This window comes from Ascaphus truei, chromosome 4 (assembly GCF_040206685.1).
Source record: "Ascaphus truei isolate aAscTru1 chromosome 4, aAscTru1.hap1, whole genome shotgun sequence".
NCBI classification, from domain to species: Eukaryota; Metazoa; Chordata; class Amphibia; order Anura; family Ascaphidae; genus Ascaphus; species Ascaphus truei.
In genome coordinates this window covers 98,496,333-98,515,189 of record NC_134486.1, presented here as the reverse complement: position 1 = coordinate 98,515,189, position 18,857 = coordinate 98,496,333, and the positions used below count along the sequence as shown (strand labels likewise).

General features: G+C 42.9%; 1 protein-coding gene across 6 annotated transcripts in view; it reads left to right on the top strand.

Annotated features, from left to right (window-relative positions):
* Window positions 1-18,857, top strand: part of CFAP61 (cilia and flagella associated protein 61) — a 346,774-nt gene that overhangs the window by 211,954 nt on the left and 115,963 nt on the right. For all 6 annotated transcript variants that reach the window (XM_075596251.1, XM_075596250.1, XM_075596248.1 and 3 more), the window contains 2 exons: window positions 1,450-1,551; window positions 12,892-13,060. In XM_075596251.1, the coding sequence (XP_075452366.1) occupies window positions 1,450-1,551; window positions 12,892-13,060 (271 nt within the window). The remainder of the gene's footprint in view (window positions 1-1,449; window positions 1,552-12,891; window positions 13,061-18,857) is intronic.

The window sequence follows — 18,857 nt, the reverse complement described above, 5'->3', positions numbered from 1 at the left end:
GTATATGTGTGTGTGTGTATACATGTGTGTATACATGTGTGTATACATGTGTGTGTATACATGTGTGTGTATAGGTGTGTGTGTGTGTGTGTATACATGTGTTTACGTGTGTGTATATACATGTGTCTGTGTATACATGTGTGTGTATACATGTGTTTACATGTGTGTGTGTCTACATGTGTGTGTCTACGTGTGTGTGTGTGTCTACATGTGTGTGTGTGTGTGTGTCTATGTGTGTGTGGGTGTGTCTACATGTGTGTGTGTGTGTGTGTGTGTGTCTGTGTCTACATGTGTGTGTCTGTGTCTACGTGTGTGTGTGTGTGTGTGTATGTGTCTACGTGTGTGTGTGTGTATGTGTCTACGTGTGTGTGTGTGTGTGTGTGTGTGTGTGTGTGTGTGTGTGTGTGTGTGTGTGTGTGTGTGTGTGTGTGTGTGTGTGTGTGTGTGTGTGTGTGTGTGTGTGTGTGTGTGTGTGTGTGTTGGAGGAGGGACGGACGGAGGGATGAGGCCGGAGAGGAGGGAATGTGTGTGTGGGGGGGAGCTGCTTACCTTACAGCATACAGAAAGCAGCGCCGGGGGAGTCACACCCCAGCTCAAGTCATCTGCTAGGGAGGGGCAGGGATCGGACGGGAGCCGGACGGAGAGCACAGAGGGTATGTGGAGGGAGAGAGGGGGGGGGAGCTGCACGGAGAGCAAAGAGGGCATGTGGAGGGAGAGAGGGGGGGAGCTGCACGGAGAGCAAAGAGGGCATGTGGAGGGAGAGAGGGGGGGAGCTGCATGGAGAGCACAGAGGGCATGTGGAGGGAGAGAGGGGGGGAGCTGCACGGAGAGCTGCAGAAGGCATGTGGGGGGGTCCCTCTTGCAGGTGAGGCAGCGGCGCCGAAGAGCGGGCGCCGCTTCACGTGGGTAGTGTTGCTGGAGGCGCTGGGGAGGCTGGGGTTTGCTGTGAGGGGGGGGTGGGGAGAGGTGAGGCGGTGGCACCGAGGAGCGTGCGGCGATGCCCGTGGGTAGCGGTGTCAGTGGCTGGTGAGTGTGACCAATGAGAGGTGTGCGGGGGCGGGCGAGCCAAGGGAGCAATCTGATTGGCCGGAGGCTGAGTGACAGACCGACGGACAAATCAGATTGCCCCTAGACACGGACATACAATGGTTTCAAAAATATAGATATAGATAAAAATACTTAAAAACACAACTGCAGGTAGCAATACGGTTTGTTTTCCATATGACCGCAATGCTTGTGAATTCCAAGTCTGCATATAAAAATGAATGCAAAATGAAAACACAAAGGTATATTTTGGGATATGAAGTAATGAAGTAAGACTGTGGCATAATAATTGTGCTTCATGGGAAAGTAATAATTTTCTAACCATTGAATTCCTGGATTATAATATAAACAATTGAACTCTAATGGATATATAAGTACTCACTTTGTTTTTTTTATCTTATCTAGCCCACACCTGAAGTTCAACAATATTATGCTGATTTCAACCCATGGTCTTCCTGGAAACAGTCCACTTGTTTCTTCTAAAGATTGTGAATTTCTAGCTAGCAGGTAGGTATCACATGACTGCAAATGATTAAGATTAACATTACAAAAATAATATGGTTGAGTTGAGATACTTAATTCCTTCCCCAGACAATGCATTATAATGGCCTACGTGATATATTAAACCGCCCAAAGCTTGGTAAACAATTGCTTAAATTGTCAAAGTGGTGGCTAAATAATACCTTCAACTGTGCAAATTACATGGGGCAGGAAGTGGCAACAATCGCCCTCCAGTGTGGGTGTTTTTAATCAAATGATAATCATGGTTCATATCTGTCCTCTATTTCTTGCCCTATCATGGTGCTTTCCCACACAGGCTTAACTTCACTAGAATATGTTCAACTAGAATTAATGTCACACTCACAACTCAATGGCTTAGATCCAAGCAGATGCCACTCGCGTCCTTTGAAGACGGATCCTCCATCCTGATTTATGCCTAATAATCTCCATTGATATATATAGGTGAGGAGAGAGATACCACTATCTGACCGGTCTCTACTACTAGCCACTACAATTTTTACCAGTCAATTCAGTTGCGTTAACATCCTTAGGTTTCCTTGTGTATATAGGTGGTACATTAGAATTATTCAAACCTAGTAAAACTAGGCCACACAAAAGCTCACAAACAATTTTCATTAGTAATGGCTGTGACGGGAGCTTTGTGACAGGCTATGAATAATACACCACCAAAGATATAACTGGGTTGAACTGGACGAGACTTAGATATGAGAAAGTATAATTTATTCCTTGAAAAAGGTGAACACACGAGATATACAAATAACAGACAAAATATGGACACTTACTTAAAGGTTAGGACAAGAAAAGCCATCAGGATACAGGATGGGCCCTTTCTTCCATAATTCAGTTTCAGATGAAGACATCACAGCAATACATGAAGATCATGAAGACACATGAAGACATTTGAGTAAGGGCTGACACTGGGTTAAATACCATTTCAAACCCATCTCTTAACCCTAGATGCCGAGGTGGCTAGAAAAAATCTCTTTGAAGCAGATTTTGGCTTCCATTGTAAGTGTGAAGTATCACACTTAAAAACACTCAGTTCCTTTGTTCCTGCCCCCAGTATAAACAATTAGGGCAGTTACCTTTTGATCACTGGCCTATGCTAATTCTTGCAGGATGCCCTTCCTGCCTTATTTAACATAGCAGATGGAGTCTGCATTTTTCAGAGCAGATCCAAAATTCCCATATACACTGTAAATAACTTCATAACTTCAGTTTAGTAGTACTTACTGGCACGTGAGCCATATTAATACATTCCGTCACGCATGACGCTCGCAATGAGACTAAATACTACCGTGTAATACTAAAATTAAGAGAGATATTAATATCTGGCTCTTAGTACTGGCTAAACATCATGTGTCTGTAATCCTTATGTGCGAATCAGTCCCACGAATACACATATGTAGCTTTTAGCACGTTCAGCCGAGGACATCTCATAATATTCTTATATTTAATAAGGTCACTCATTCTGTAGCCCCACTCCTAAATCAGGGGCGTTTGGCCAGTCTACCAAATGGAGTGTCTGGCAGGATACTATGGTTTGTAAGTGTGAATTTTAACACTCACAAACCACTACAGCTTCCTAAACATTTGGTCGCATTCCTTAGTAGGCAGGCATCTTTGAGGGTAACTTAAACAAAGGGCTAGAATCACTATTCAACTATTAACCCTTGCCCTCCCGGATGGATCCCAGTGTTTGTGTGGTGCAGTTACTTGAACAGAAACAATACATTTTTACAGGGGAATAAACAGTTGGATGGCTGAAGCAAGGCAAAACCACATTACTGGACCCCAGTCCAGTTAACCCCTTGCTTCCTAGGTGAGAGTAGAGGGTGGCCAAATGTGGTGTAACCCCTTTAATCCCGGGCCAAATCCCCTCTCTCTTGACACCTCCCCTGCTCAATGGGTGCCTGGTGCCCCAGCTGCCTTCCCTGGCACTGGGACACCACTGGCGTCCTTGAAGCACTCAATAAGTCCTGAGGGATTGGCCTGGCAAAATTGTCCTCTGTACATTGTCCTGGCCACAGTGGACAGTGAAGTCCAGATCCTGCTGAGCAGGGCTCCACCGTGGCCGCCGGGCATTCTCCTTTGCCTCCCTCTGCCCCCCACCCAGTGCCTGGTGAACCAAGTCCATGGTGAAGGGGCCCCTTTGCAGTCTGCCCAGAGACTGGCATGTCTCTGCACCAGCAGGAGACCAGCTATCAAGCACAGACAGTCGCTTTCCTGTCAACCAAGTCTGGGAAAGAGCTATGTCACTATCCTGTAGGGACCCTACCTGCCCTGGCCCTGTGCCCCCCTGTAGCTGCTCCGCTATACCCTTTGTTTCTCCTCCCTGGCTGCCTATCTACCCACAGCCCCTCCTCTGGGAACCCTGGGGAATCTGTCAGGGGGGTCACTCCTGGCCGGTCAGAACAAGGGACCTCCTGCCTACCTAGCCCATCCCTAGCTTCTGCCAGCTGCCTGACACCCCACTGACCTCCTATCTCCCCCTGCTCCACAGTGTCTCCCTACCTAGCCTCCCCTAGGCCCAGCACCTCAGCCCCTGCTTATGACTCCTGCTGCTTACCTCCCTGCAGCCCACCTGCACTCCTCTCCCCCCTGGGCAATCCTAACCCAGACCCTGGAACTACCTAAGTGCACCTACCTCCCTGACCTTGTCTCTCCCTTACCAGGGATGAGCTCAGGGGCACCTCTCCAGATGCAACTGCCTTAGCACTTGGCTGGCAGGTATCCCTGAGGTGGCACAAGCTGGCCACTGCCGATGATACCCCCAGCCCATAGCCAGGCTGCAACAGGGGTTGCTGATCTGAGAAACCCCCTGAGGCTCTGCCAGGGTAATGGGGAACTCTGTGACAAAAAGAAAAGAGGTTGGGGCGCTCCCTATTTGTATAGGCTTGTGATGTTGCCTGTGTGGTAGTGTGTAACCAAAGAAAGGGTAGTGTATACTTGCCCTTGTTGTTTTCTGCAGCTGGACCAGTAGAGAAGATAAAGCCCGGAATCTTCTTGTAGTTGCAGTGGAGGTGGAGGGTTGGTCAGCGCACGGGATTTTGCTCAAACGTAGAGATAAAAGGATAGGAAGATATGGAACACGGTATTAGTGTTTTAGTAATCGAACGGTACAATACAGCCATGAATATCACCGGACGATCAGGCTGATGCTGGGCTGTTTTAAAGCTGTACCGTGAGTGTTATTTTGACTTTGTTTTCTGTACCTAATAAATTCTATTTTGCTCACTCACCGAGTTCGGCCCTTTTCTTCCTATTTGGGCCCCCGGGAGAGAAGCAACTCACGTACTGCCTCCACCAGGAGGGTGAGAAAGCTATTGTTTTTAGCAGCATTCCGTGAAGGAAAGACTGCGCATTAAACTCTGCTAACCAGCCCCATTATCCCCTTTTTACCTCAGACCAACAACAGGCTATATAAACACACCCTGTTAGTCATCCACATATAGCACATATTCTGCTTCTGTTCACAAAAAAAACACACAATTCCATTTAAATTTTATTTAAGGATTTTATTTAATGATTTTTAAGCTATTTTAGAATATATTTTTTCATATATTTACTTTTAATTACCAAGGTTCTTTAATTCCAAAGAGTTTTAAGCTATTTTAAAAATATATTTTTCATACATTTTTAATTCCAAAGTTCTTTTGGCTGTATTGTACCGTTCGATTACTAAAACACTAATACCGTGTTCCATATCTTCCTATCCTCTTATCTCTACGTTTGAGCAAAATCCCGTGCGCTGACCAACCCTCCACCTCTAATGGGGAACTCTAGCTGCCATACCTGCTGCTTTCCCTCCCCGGCTACCACTAGCCCTTCTTCTCTCACTGAGATCTGATGCTGGCTACCTACCTGCAGCCTCCCCTCACTCTGCTTCTCCCTAGCTAATCCTAACCTGGATCCTAGGGACACCTGAGTGAGGCCATCTCCCTGACACTGCCTCCCCATTACCGGGGATGAGCTCAGGGTTGCTGGTGCAGATGCACCCACCTTAGCTCCTGGCTGGCAGGTAATCTGGGGGTGGTCTAACTTTGCCACAACCCCTGATACCTCCAGCCCATAGCAAGGCTGCAACAGTGGGGCTCTTAACTGAGAGTCCCCTTGCTGCTCCGCCAGGGTAATGGGGAAGCCTGGCTGCCCTACAAGCTGCCCTTCCTTCCCCTCCCCTGGTACCCCTATCTCCTGCCACCCCCCGGTCACCCCTATAGTGAAACAACGTGGTACAGTCATTGGAAAAAATAAGTCAGGGTCAGTCTGCGACTTGGTCTGGACTGGACCTGTATTACAGTGTACTGAGTGATACTGTAATATAGTGGGAACTCGATGGTAATTGCGAGTTCCTGGGACTAAAGATATTGAACACACAGTGTACAACATATAACACAAGATATGGTACCTCCTCACTGTTCCCCTACTTGTGAGACGCATTGCCTCCAGAACCAAACTGCCGACCATCCATGTGACTGGAGCCGGGCACCAAGACCGGAGGAGTGCATCAAGTCGGCGCGGGGACCAGCAGCCTGTGACGGGAGCTTTGTGACAGGCTATGAATAATACACCACCAAAGATATAACTGAGTTGAACTGGACGAGACTTAGATATGATAAAGTATAATTTATTCCTTGAAAAAGGTGAACACACGAGATATACAAATAACAGACAAAATATGGACACTTACTTAAAGGTTAGGACAAGAAAAGCCATCAGGATACAGGATGGGCCCTTTCTTCCATAATTCAGTTTCAGATGAAGACATCACAGCAATACATGAAGATCATGAAGACACATGAAGACATTTGAGTAAGGGCTGACACTGGGTTAAATACCATTTCAAACCCATCTCTTAACCCTAGATGCCGAGGTGGCTAGAAAAAATCTCTTTGAAGCAGATTTTGGCTTCCATTGTAAGTGTGAAGTATCACACTTAAAAACACTCAGTTCTTTTGTTCCTGCCCCCAGTATAAACAATTAGGGCAGTTACCTTTTGATCACTGGCCTATGCTAATTCTTGCAGGATGCCCTTCCTGCCATATTTAACATAGCAGATGGAGTCTGCATTTTTCAGAGCAGATCCAAAATTCCCATATACACTGTAAATAACTTCATAACTTCAGTTCAGTAGTACTTACTGGCACGTGAGCCATATTAATACATTCCGTCACGCATGACGCTCCCAATGAGACTAAATACTACCGTGTAATACTAAAATTAAGAGAGATATTAATATCTGGCTCTTAGTACTGGCTGAACATCATGTGTCTGTAATCCTTATGTGCGAATCAGTCCCACGAATACACATATGTAGCTTTTAGCACGTTCAGCCGAGGACATCTCATAATATTCTTATATTTAATAAGGTCACTCATTCTGTAGCCCCACTCCTAAATCAGGGGCGTTTGGCCAGTCTACCAAATGGAGTATCTGGCAGGATACTATGGTTTGTAAGTGTGAGTTTTAACACTCACAAACCACTACAGCTTCCTAAACATTTGGTCGCATTCCTTAGTAGGCAGGCATCTTTGAGGGTAACTTAAACAAAGGGCTAGAATAACTATTCAACTATTAACCCTTGCCCTCCCGGATGGATCCCAGTGTTTGTGTGGTGCAGTCACTTGAACAGAAACAATAAATTTTTGCAGGGGAATAAACAGTTGGATGGCTGAAGCAAGGCAAAACCACATTACTGGACCCCAGTCCAGTTAACCCCTTGCTTCCCAGGTGAGAGTAGAAGGTGGCCAAATGGGGTGTAACCCCTTTAATCCCGGGCCAAATCCCCTCTCTCTTGACAATGGCAAGATCAGTGTTTATTTTATTTTGGTGTCCTTGATAATATATAGGGAACAGTCCCTTCTTTTCCCTCCATCATCAGACTGCAGCTGGTCAGATAAATCTAGTGTTTTTACTGTTTTGTTGTCCTCTCTTTCTCCCAATATGGATCACTACTGAACAGCAGCATCTCTGTACTAGTATTGATTATAGTAAAATTTAAAAAAAAAACAATAGACGGGGCCCTCCAAGGCTTAACAAATAAATCTCTCTCTTGAGCTTGGAGAAAAAAGAAGCTTTTTATGAAAAAATCCCCCATACCATATACCACACTTAGTGGCAGGGAATGAGTAACTACATGTGCTAACAAGGTCCCCACATGTATTAATAAAGTTCCCAGTTCCTAAGTAAGTTCCAAAGGCCACCCACCTTCTTCTTTCTCTGATGGTTTGAGTACAGGTCTCTCAGGTCCAGTCCAGGTCCATGTCATCTGCAGACTCAGAATCTGTGACAGAGAGATCAAAGAATGAGCACTGAGGTTGTTCCTGTTCCCTGGGCCTTCATGGAATAAATCTCGAGAGAGAGAGTCTGAAAAGGGTAGCTGTGACATTTCTGACACTGCATGAAGCCACTTCAACCACTTACCTTCCTCTCCCATTCCTAAACTAAAAATAACCACAGTCTAGAATGCTTCTATTGAAGTTAGTTCCTCTGTTGAACTTGAAGTTGATAATTCTTCTGTTGAAGCTATTGATGATGATTCTACTAACAGTAGATGCCCAGCAAAGGAACAAATAAGTCCATCTCCTCTGTTTGGTTTTACCCTAACCTAGACAATAAATACCAGACAATCTACAGTCTTTGTCATGCAAAATAAGCAGAGGTTAGGAAACAAACAACCATGGAGGCACTTCCTCCATGTTCCACTGCTTACAGCGAATTCATTCTCTCTCAGACCAACTTTGTTCATTGAGGGAGAGTCCATCAACTAGTGGAATTGGCATTGGTAGATGCTTTTAAACTTAATCAGAATCCTAAAATCAAAAACATCAATAACCAAAAATATTCCATTTGTCTTCGCTAAAATCCGTGGGTGCTACTGTTGCTGAAGCTGAGCCTCCACATATGGTGAGGAGAAACTGTAACTACTATATTGGTCACAAACAATTAACTGTCAAACAGTCATTTGAAAGAGGAATAAAGTATGATTTCAGACACCCTGTTGCAACCATGGCTGCTATGTTAGCATTGTACCTACATCCTATATCTGCTACTCATCAAGTAGGCTTCTGAAGGTTAGTGGAGTTTATGCACCCACACTGCCAAATTCAACCTAGACCTAATTTCTCTAGAAAAAACATTCCAGATCTGTACATTAAGCTGCATGGCAAATTCACCAAGTCCATGAAAGATTCTATTGTGCTAACTTCAGTATCTGCTCAACTACAGATATGTGAGCAAGTGGTACTGGTCAAACCAAGGAATACATGACAATGATGGCCCATTGGGTGTCTCTTCATGCAGCTTCAGCAACAGCATCTCTTTCATGATCCTCCTCCTCTGTCTGCGATGGGATTGAAAGAGGTCTTTCTTTAAGGGTCCGTGAGTCCCGCTACCCTCAGCGCGCCCCGTCCTTACCTCGGTCCGCGATCGGGTGTGCCTCTTCCCCCGCTTCCTGTGGTGCGTCACCTGGACCATCTATCAGCCGTCGGACTACGGGTGCACACGCATCACGCGCGGAAGTTTATACCAAGCCCTCCAGTTCCGCCTCCAGGTTGCGGGGGCGTCATCTGCACGTCACGTACGTGCGGGACGCACGCTCTATGTGCACAGGTACCGCGTCACCAGCCTCCGCCTGTAAGCCCTCCCACACCTGTCTCCTGCACCAATCGCAGCAAGCGTTCCTGACGCGCCTCTTCTTGCCTTGTCCTCATTGGTTCCTGTTTGCCTTATATCCTCAGCCATTTCACTGGTTCATCGGCTGAGCATAAACCTTCCTATGAGCGAAGTGTTCACTGCTGTACAAAAAACAAAAGAACAAGGCGCACAACGCACATAGTGTATTAAAGTATAAAATGTGACTTTATGGTTAAAAGTAAATAGTTCTGCGTACATCAAGTGAGAATAAACAAGCAGTTGGTATATAGGTTTACCACACCAGGAGATGACACTGTGCGACACCCTCGGATGGATCTCAGCATGCAATGGGTATGGAGTCGTCTCGTCTGTCCCTTACAGCGTCCTCCGTTTAGGGGTGGTAGGTGGATAAGTCCCTTGTATGGAAAGCCCCACAGTACACAGCTCACAGGGTGGTAAAAAAGCCGCAGGAATCAGCGTTCGTAGATCACTGCACCGTTTGCCGCCACTCCTCGTAGGAAGAGAGGTGTCTATGCTCTTCTCCCCCCTTCCTGTGTGATTTTGGACACTATCTGTAAGCCGCCTGCCTAGCGCTTTATTCCTCGCTGCTGCTGAACAGTACTGGACTGACACGCACGCTGTGCGTTCCACGAGAGGCATTGCGGAAGCGGAGGAGCGACTCGTGACGTCATCGCCGAGCGCATTACGAGGAGTGGCGGCAAACGGTGCAGTCATCTACGAACGCTGATTCCTGCGGCTTTTTTACCACCCTGTGAGCTGTGTGCTGTGGGGCTTTCCATACAAGGGACTTATCCACCTACCACCCCTAAACGGAGGACGCTGTAAGGGACAGATGAGACGACTCCAGACCCATTGCATGCTGAGATCCATCCGAGGGTGTCGCACAGTGTCATCTCCTGGTGTGGTAAACCTATATACCAACTGCTTGTTTATTCTCACTTGATGTACGCAGAACTATTTACTTTTAACCATAAAGTCACATTTTATACTTTAATACACTATGTGCGTTGTGCGCCTTGTTCTTTTGTTTTTTGTTTAGTTCCTGGGGTGTCGAGCCACCCCCAAGAAAGGCTGCAGACCCACGATTAGTGCAAGATCCACACTTAAGGTCCACAACATTGTTTGTTTAATCACGGTGCACTGTTCACTTGATATTTGTTGTCACTAGTTATTAGCTGCGCACTATCACTCTTTTCTACTGTTCACTGCTGTCTTGCCTCCACAGTCTTGTCGTGCTTCTAGATCTTTGCTCCTGACCTTAGCTTTTCCTCTGGACTCTGCTCTTCTGATCTCCTGACCCCGGCTCCTCGACGATCCGCACCTCTCCAATTCTGACCTCGGCAAACTACCACGACGATCCGCCTCTCTCCAATCCTGACCACGGCTAAGTACCTCCTACGATCCGCTACTCTCCAACACCGACCTCGGCAAGTATTACTGACCATCCAGACCTCTCCTACCCCGACCCGGCTACCTAGACCAATCTACACTCCAGATGCGCCCACGCGGCTGTGGGTTGGTGTTGTATCAAATCCCCACCTCGGCCTCTCGGTCACACCTTGTTTGTGGTGAGCACTCCGGAACACTTGCAAAGGCTTGTTTTTTTAATCAGATTCACATTTCCTCAATAATCTAAAACCAAGGAACTTTGGGGAAAATCAACTCCCCCCTCCCCCCCAAAAAACCTGAGGCAAAACAAAAACATGTGGTCAAGTGAATATGTCTACTGCAGGTTGATCCCCACTATCAGTTGTCAATTATCATTCATTCTATAATGACTGTTGCTGTTTAATTATTGCATTGAAATTGTTGGAGGATCAATCAGAATAAAGGAAAAGAGAAGTGGATGGTACTTTTTTACCGTGTTGGGCAGTTCATGCTCTTCGTTTCCATAACAATCACATACTGTAAATGGCAGAGCTAAAGGAAGTAAAACAAGTTTGAAGATCCTTTGTTAGCAAACGGACATTGACATGCTATAACCATGTTTTTAGTCTGATTTAAAAAAGAAAAACTCAAATCACTATGTTTTAGGGCCATATTTTCTAAGCAATGTTAGTGTAGCAGTCAGTCCTGCTCGATTTTGTTTTTATCTGAACCAGGGCGTCCCTCGGAGAGGATACCCTGACCTCTTGTGACCACATGGTTCCCAAGATAAAAGCAGTTTCTGCACCAGGCAAGAATTCTTGCCCAGTGGTCACAATATGACCTACAGGGTCAGCCTTGCGGTGGGTGGCTTGTAGAAAGCGGCAACGTCATTGATAGATGAAATCACAACTTTTTATTGATTTTACCACATTGGATTTTTAAAAAAATTTTTTTTTTTAAACACCAGTAAAAAAATACTACAAATATCTTGGGAACCGGATAGCCCTATTGGTTGGAGGCAGCTCCAGTAGATCTTCCCCTCCTCACCCACCCAGTCCAGGTACAATAAAATAACAAAGCTGGGTATTTCTTTGCTTTAAACTGTAAAACTTATTGAGGTGTATGGTTTTGCACCACATAGTAAATATGGCCCCTTACCCCTCCTTCAAAGTGTCCCTGCAATTGGTTTCTTTTTGTGTTAGAATAGACTTCACCTTTAAAGCTCTTGATTTAAGTTGATATTTTATGGGGTGCGTAAGGTGTATACAATTTAATTAAATGAATGAATACTAAATTAACAAAATAATTGCATCCGGTTAGATCTAAATTACATATTTCTTGAAGAAAACAGATTATGCAGCATAGAAAAATGACAATATTTGATTTAAAAAAATGTTTATATTGACATTTAATCTGGTTCTGGACTTTTATTGGGTTTGTATACATATTCACTTTAGTGTTTTAAAGAAAATGGTGCCAATGGTAATATTTAATTGGGGTTGATCTAACTAATTACAGATCGGTAGAGTGGGTGGGTCACCCAGAGATAACACTAAAAAGGCTTTTCTTGTTGACCTTTGTATTTATCAAATGTGTGTTTCTAAGATCCATGTGGCCAACATTAGTCTAACCACCACTGCATAGTGAAGTGAAGAGAAACTACTCCTCTGAGTAATAGCTTAGGTACCATTTTAATATTTTCTTCATCATTTTGATTATGGCTAGCAGCTCTTTCAAATTTAGGGACAAAACATGTGTTCAACACTATACCAAACACTAAGGTCACGCAGTCTTTTCAGCTTTTACGTCAGTGTTTTTAACATTGGAAAAGAAACTGCAAATATGACAATTGTGCAGAGATGTTATAAACCATTTATATTTAACATGACGTTTTCTCTAAAATGTATATCTATAAGAGGATTTTATTATTTAGGTATGCAGACAGGTTTATATAACAAATGTAAATGCAATTTTTGAAAATCCTATTTTTGGGCCCATTAAATGATGCGTCTATTTTCACTGATATCAAAGGAAGAACAGTGACAGGTGAAACCATTTCTGGCTGTGTCCTCTGTTGAGGTATGGCCCAATGCTAGTAAACACTATTTGATTTGAGAAATGTCAGTTGAGTAACTGAGTGCTTCATTATAAATAATCTCACTTTTGCTATTGGCTTTTGGAAAGCTCACTGCAGGACAACAGATTTAAACCACTAGGGGACCTCCACCAGCTCACCAGATGTCTAATTAATGCCTGCTGTCAGCTGCTAAAATGTCACTTATGGGCTTTTTCTCTTCCCAGCTACTGTTATAATGATAAAGATTATGCACTGATGTCACTTCGATCTTGGGTTAATGTTGTGGTTGGTAAAATGACTGGCATAGACAGAGCTGCCAAGTTTGTGATTGTTTCCAACGATAGGAAAGTGCCATATGACCATCTCATTCTTTGCACTGGGCAGCAATACCAGGTAAGAAATTGTATTATATTTTTTCCCCATTGATATATTGTGCTAACCAAATTTAAAAGTTGGATGGATCTAAAACAGATTGTGTTGCTGGTAGTTTTCCACGTAACCCCTTCAATTCTAAGCTACTACTTAAAAAAATAAAACGGTGTAATAAAATATAGTCTCCTTTTGAGTTTGTTTCCCACTGAATCCCTAAATGGCAAAACTGTCTCTGACAGATGCGCTCCTTCTACTGAGCTAGGACTGACAGTGAACAGTAGGAAAGGAGGGATGAATATGTCAGCAACACTTTGATGCATGATTACAATTATGTTTCTGCCAGTGCCTGGTCTGTAAGCAATAAGTTGTGTGACATTTTGTAGTAATGTTAAGTCACTGCGTTACCTATAACCGAGCTCTATACTGTAGATGGGCATTGTTAGAGGGAACACCTCTTTTGCATAGCATTAGCACTAACATCCGTTATAGTAACGCAAGGGCTCGTTACGGCTGAAAACCGCACTTAACACTGCGTTAGTGAGCTTTGACGATACCTGTTAGCACTTAATGAGGCGTTAACTTAGGTTAACGCCTCATTAAGTAAATAACAGAGCTTTGTTTATCTGGGCCATAGAGTTGTCTCAGAATTGCATTAACATGGCCTGCAATTGAGGAGTCATGACCATAGAGATCAATAGGGAGCAAATCATAAGAGTGTATCTGAGGGTGTGATACATATAGTGCATCTGTCAAAGGGATTCTCTGGGTGGATTGTATCTCTTTGATACTATCCAACAACCTCACCATATATTCTCTCTACCTCCCTGATAGCACACAGCAAGCTTTAATTTGGAGTTTGAAGCGAGGCACCCTATCTGTCATAACATATTGAATAAACATTGATATTGTTCACTAAAGTAGCAACCAAAGCTACTAAGGTGGTAAGCTTTTGATAGCTCATATCTACACCAAAGTGAATGCTTGCTCCAGTAGACTTCACTCAATACTGGCCACTGACATCTGGACATTTTCAAATACACAAGAGACACGTTTATTTCACATAATATGACATGAAATTTTGGCTGTGATAACATGTTACATAGCACAGCCACAGCAATAATCAGAGTTTTGGATACTGACTATTCTCTATTAATGATGGGGCATATGTATTACAGACATCTCAATATTTAGTTTTATTAATCAAATAAAAGGCTCTTGGTGGCAACTGACACTATCTTACACCATACCATACGAGTCAAAAACAGTTGGTGGTGCATTGTACTCTAATAATAGACTATGTCATTATTTGTCCACTGGGCTATGATACAGATAAAGCATGATTTATGTTCAACAGCTTTACAAAAGTACGCACCTCATACGCAGCCTCGCCATGCACCTCACCCCACGGATCTCGTTTGTGGTCAGACGGAATTTTATTTGTGTTGTTGCAGTTCAGTGCATATCCGGCAGGTGTTGTACCAAATATCTTTGCCTATGATACTCTGTGTGCTACAATGTCTGAAGTAGGTGTCACATCTCTTTGACTAATGACCTTGTACAGTTGTGGCAGTTTCACACTATATTAAAAAAAACACTATGCATTAACCAAATCTGTCTCATAACATTTATACTGTACTGTGCATAGCATCGGTTATGGTGCTTACTCCTTGCCACACAAAACCAGCTTGCAGTTATGCCTATATGATATACAGTATTGCACCATTCAAGTCGGGACAGATAAGCGTGCAACTCTATCTGACATCTATGAGTATATTGTTGACAAGTACAAATTCTACAAAGAAACACCAAACCAAGAAGGTTGGAGGAATTCTATTCGATACAATTTAAGCGTGAATGATTGCTTTATTAGAACACCTCTGTGTCTCGGCAAGAGGGGCGGATGCTGGGCACTGCACACATCGTGGATGGGTATGTTCGATAATTGCAACTTTCTTAGGAGAAAGAGCTTGGTCGGGACCAGGAGATTGAATAATGGACCTTTCTGAACCAGTCCCTCCAATCTGCCTCCACCCGAGTACCTGCTCCAACCTGAGGGCCTGCCCCAATACCATTACCAGTATCAGTATGTACCAACCAACTCAGAAAACAAGATGAACCTGCATCCCAACAATGATCGACTTGAACATCTACATACAGCACACCCCAAGCATTAACATTGGGTCACTGGCACCCAATTTTCAAGGTGTCTAATCAAGGTAAATATAAATGTACACAAGTTAACATATAGTAATGTACAGTAGAACTGGCATTCCCAAATGACCTGCATATGCTTACTATAGATCACGCATGTGTCTACATTAAAAGACCCGCATATGCATTCCATAGACCGCGCATACTGTACTGTAAGCATTTATTCTTTCCTGATTATTAATAGACTACAGTAAATAATCTCACAATTATTTTACAGAATTCAAGCTGTCACATCATTAGCCAGAAGATGATGTCGATTGACGTCTAATTTTCAACCTTTTTAATACTTTTGAGATATTTTTTTAATTTATTTTAATCATAGTGGGCACATAGAGATATAACTGTATTTTCACAGTTATGTAGAGATATAACTGTACATTATTAGAGGCATATACATTATTTACACACTTTTATACAAGGGGCATTTCACTGAATAAAATCTTGGCTACCAAAAAAACATTGCAAATGCAATGCACAGTGACTCTTTGCAATAAACGGGTTTCTGCTTTTTTTATATATTTATATTTTAATTGTAGTGGGCACATACATATATACTGTATACATTATTGTACTTTTATACTACTTTGTTAGTGTTTCACAGAAATAAAAACATTGCAAATGCAAAGTGACTACTTTCTTCTGTAATATTTAATGGCACAGTATTTAGTGTTTACATTAGTGCTGTGGGATTATTTGGCCACACTATTGACTGGATGCATGCATAGAATAGACAAAGCAGGCCCCCTTCCCCCCCACCCCCCCACGACTTCGATTCTACCAAGCGGAAAACTCTCCTCTGGGCGAAATACCAGTGGCCAAAGTCCCTTCTCACTTATTTTCTGCCTTTCCCTCATGTGTAGGCTCCCCCGTTGGCCCCTCCTCTTTCCGCCTCCTCTGAAATTCAAATTCCAATTGCGTTACACTGACAATGACATTGAATAACCTATGCGTTCCATAGACACGTACATAGACAAAGCATAGACACAACCCCTGAAGCCTTTATTTCTGCAAGAGCAGTATAGTGACTGTCATTTTTTTAATTTAAAATAAAAATTGTATCACAGTTGGCACAATATTAGAGCCATAGAAATTATTGACACACTTTTATACTAGTGGCGTTTCATTGAATAAAGACATGGGTACCAAAAGTATTGCAAATGCAATTCACAGTGACTCTGCAATACAGGGGTTTCTACTTTTTAAAAATATTTTTATATTTTAATCATAATGGGCATATAGAGGTACAGTATACTGTATACATTATTAGACTTTTATACTGTATACATTATTATACCTTTAGTTACAGTGGGTGTGAAGTGGCCGACTAGAAGCCACATTCAACATGAATATCTCACCTTTTGTTAAGCAACCTGAAAACAGAAAAAACGGGATTATTAAACTGTTATACGGTTTAAGGAAACTTGAAACATTATAATAAATCTTAACGCATTAAGGCATTAATTGAAAAAGCCCAATCGCCGGGTGAAACGCGTTAGAGGTGCAGGGGTATGCTTCCCCTCCTCTTTTTATCCATGTATCAATAAAGGATTTTACATGCAGCACAGTCCAGCCTCAGAAATCTTCTTCCTGCATCGTGGTGCCCGCTGATCTGCCTCTCCTCGTCGGTACAGGTGTCTTTTCAATTATCTACACCAGCAAAGGAGCACACAGAGCCGGCTTTCCGTGGACATACGTGAGTACATCGCTGCCTCATGAGAGCTGCCCCAGGCACACAGGTTTCATATAGTTCAGGGAGACAGAGAGGTCTGGGGGGGTTCCAGGACTTCCCCCACATAACTCTCCATGTTCCTGCCAGACCGTGTGCCATCTAGGGGTTAATGCACACAGCCTCAAGCATGCATTTATAATACCACGTGACCCGGTTTCAAAAGCAGAAAGACATTCATTATTTTTCAATAGTGGGTTAAAAGCTCTGCAGCACTGGTTGATTGGGGCTTCCACCCCAGTATTTTTTGTTATACTATATAGACAGAAAAATATATATTACATTAACAGTATATTTAAAACATTATTATACTTAACTACATTTCTATAAAAACACATTAATTTCAGTGATGTGGGACGATGACACTGTTACAGTACTGTACACTACAGTATGGGAGTTTATCCTCTGACATAACAACATTGTAGCTCAATGGAAAATGCTATATATGTATTGTAGTTCCACTGTTTACTGAAACTTGAAAGAATACATTATAATAAATCTGAGAATCTGTTCTTAGGGTTTAGCTACATTAGGTGTTAAGTGGCCTGCTGGATGCTATACTCAACATGATTATCTCATCTTTTGTTAAGGAACCGGAAAAACTGGAAAATTGGATTATTATAGTGTTATACTATCCCTTGGAATTAATGCTCTGCAGGAATGACTCACTGATTGCAGAAAGATTGTCTCCAAGTTGTTGACGCGGCAGATATTCCTTTTTACAGAAAGTTATACCTGTGTCTGCTGCTACAGAAACTTGAATCTAGAAGAGTACAAAAAAAAATGTAGTGTAAAATACAATTATGTTTTATACTACAGTATAATCACATTCCAGTTGCCATACCCGAAACATTCTAAAACAACGGGTAATACATTATCTATATGATTTACATAATTATTGCAAGTTTCGACACTTACCATCTCATTCCAGTAACTAAGGATCTCCTTGTGAAGTTCTTCTTTGTTTGCCGGCTTTACATATTTGCTCAGGTGATGTTTCATAGCCACTTACTTACTCTGGCAGTTTTCTGACCCAGCTGATTCTCATTCCTTAATAAAGGTAGCAGAGGCTCTGTGCTTTGGGTCGTTATCTAGTAAGAACCGATGATCAGATGGGAATTCTTGTCTAATGTATGGTACTATCAGAGAGATAATGGGCTCCTGGAAATACTTTATCGATGATTCCTGGACCACAAACAAATGTAACACTGTTATATGGAGACAGGGTCTCACCCAAATACATTTACAGTACTACTTTTAAATGTATTATATACAGGCAGTCCTCGGTTATCCAACGGAATCCGATCTGGAAGTAGCGTTGGATAGTGAAAGCATTGTAAAGTGATTCCCATGTTAATCAGTGGCGGTGAGCATTGGATAACGCATTCAGGCGTCGGATAACGCATTCTAGCATCGACAAACGGCCCATAGGGTTGCATTGTAAAGCGTTGGATATGTCATTCGTTGTAAAGTAAAACGCTGGATAGCGAGGACTACCTGTACTGTCTAAAACTGTTATTCAGGGACAGGGTAACATCAAGATACACTTAGAGTACTACTATAAAACATATATAACACTGATACACAGGGACTTAACTTCAGATATAATTATGGGTCCTGGTCCAAGTCTTGAGATTGCCCCTCACATATGAAGCTTGAGTGGAGGCATTGGTCGAGGTTTCAGGTATAAACGTTTTTTTCCCCTGAATGCTATAGTGGCAAACCTTTTCAGGAGGACTGATGTCTCATTCGAAAATATAACATCATTAAACCTTTCTCCACTCTCAATCCATGCATGTTCTTGGTCAACTCTTTTTATCTTGTTAGCCTCCCTTATCATGGGAACCACTCTGCAATTACAATAAAAACGGGTTAAATTAA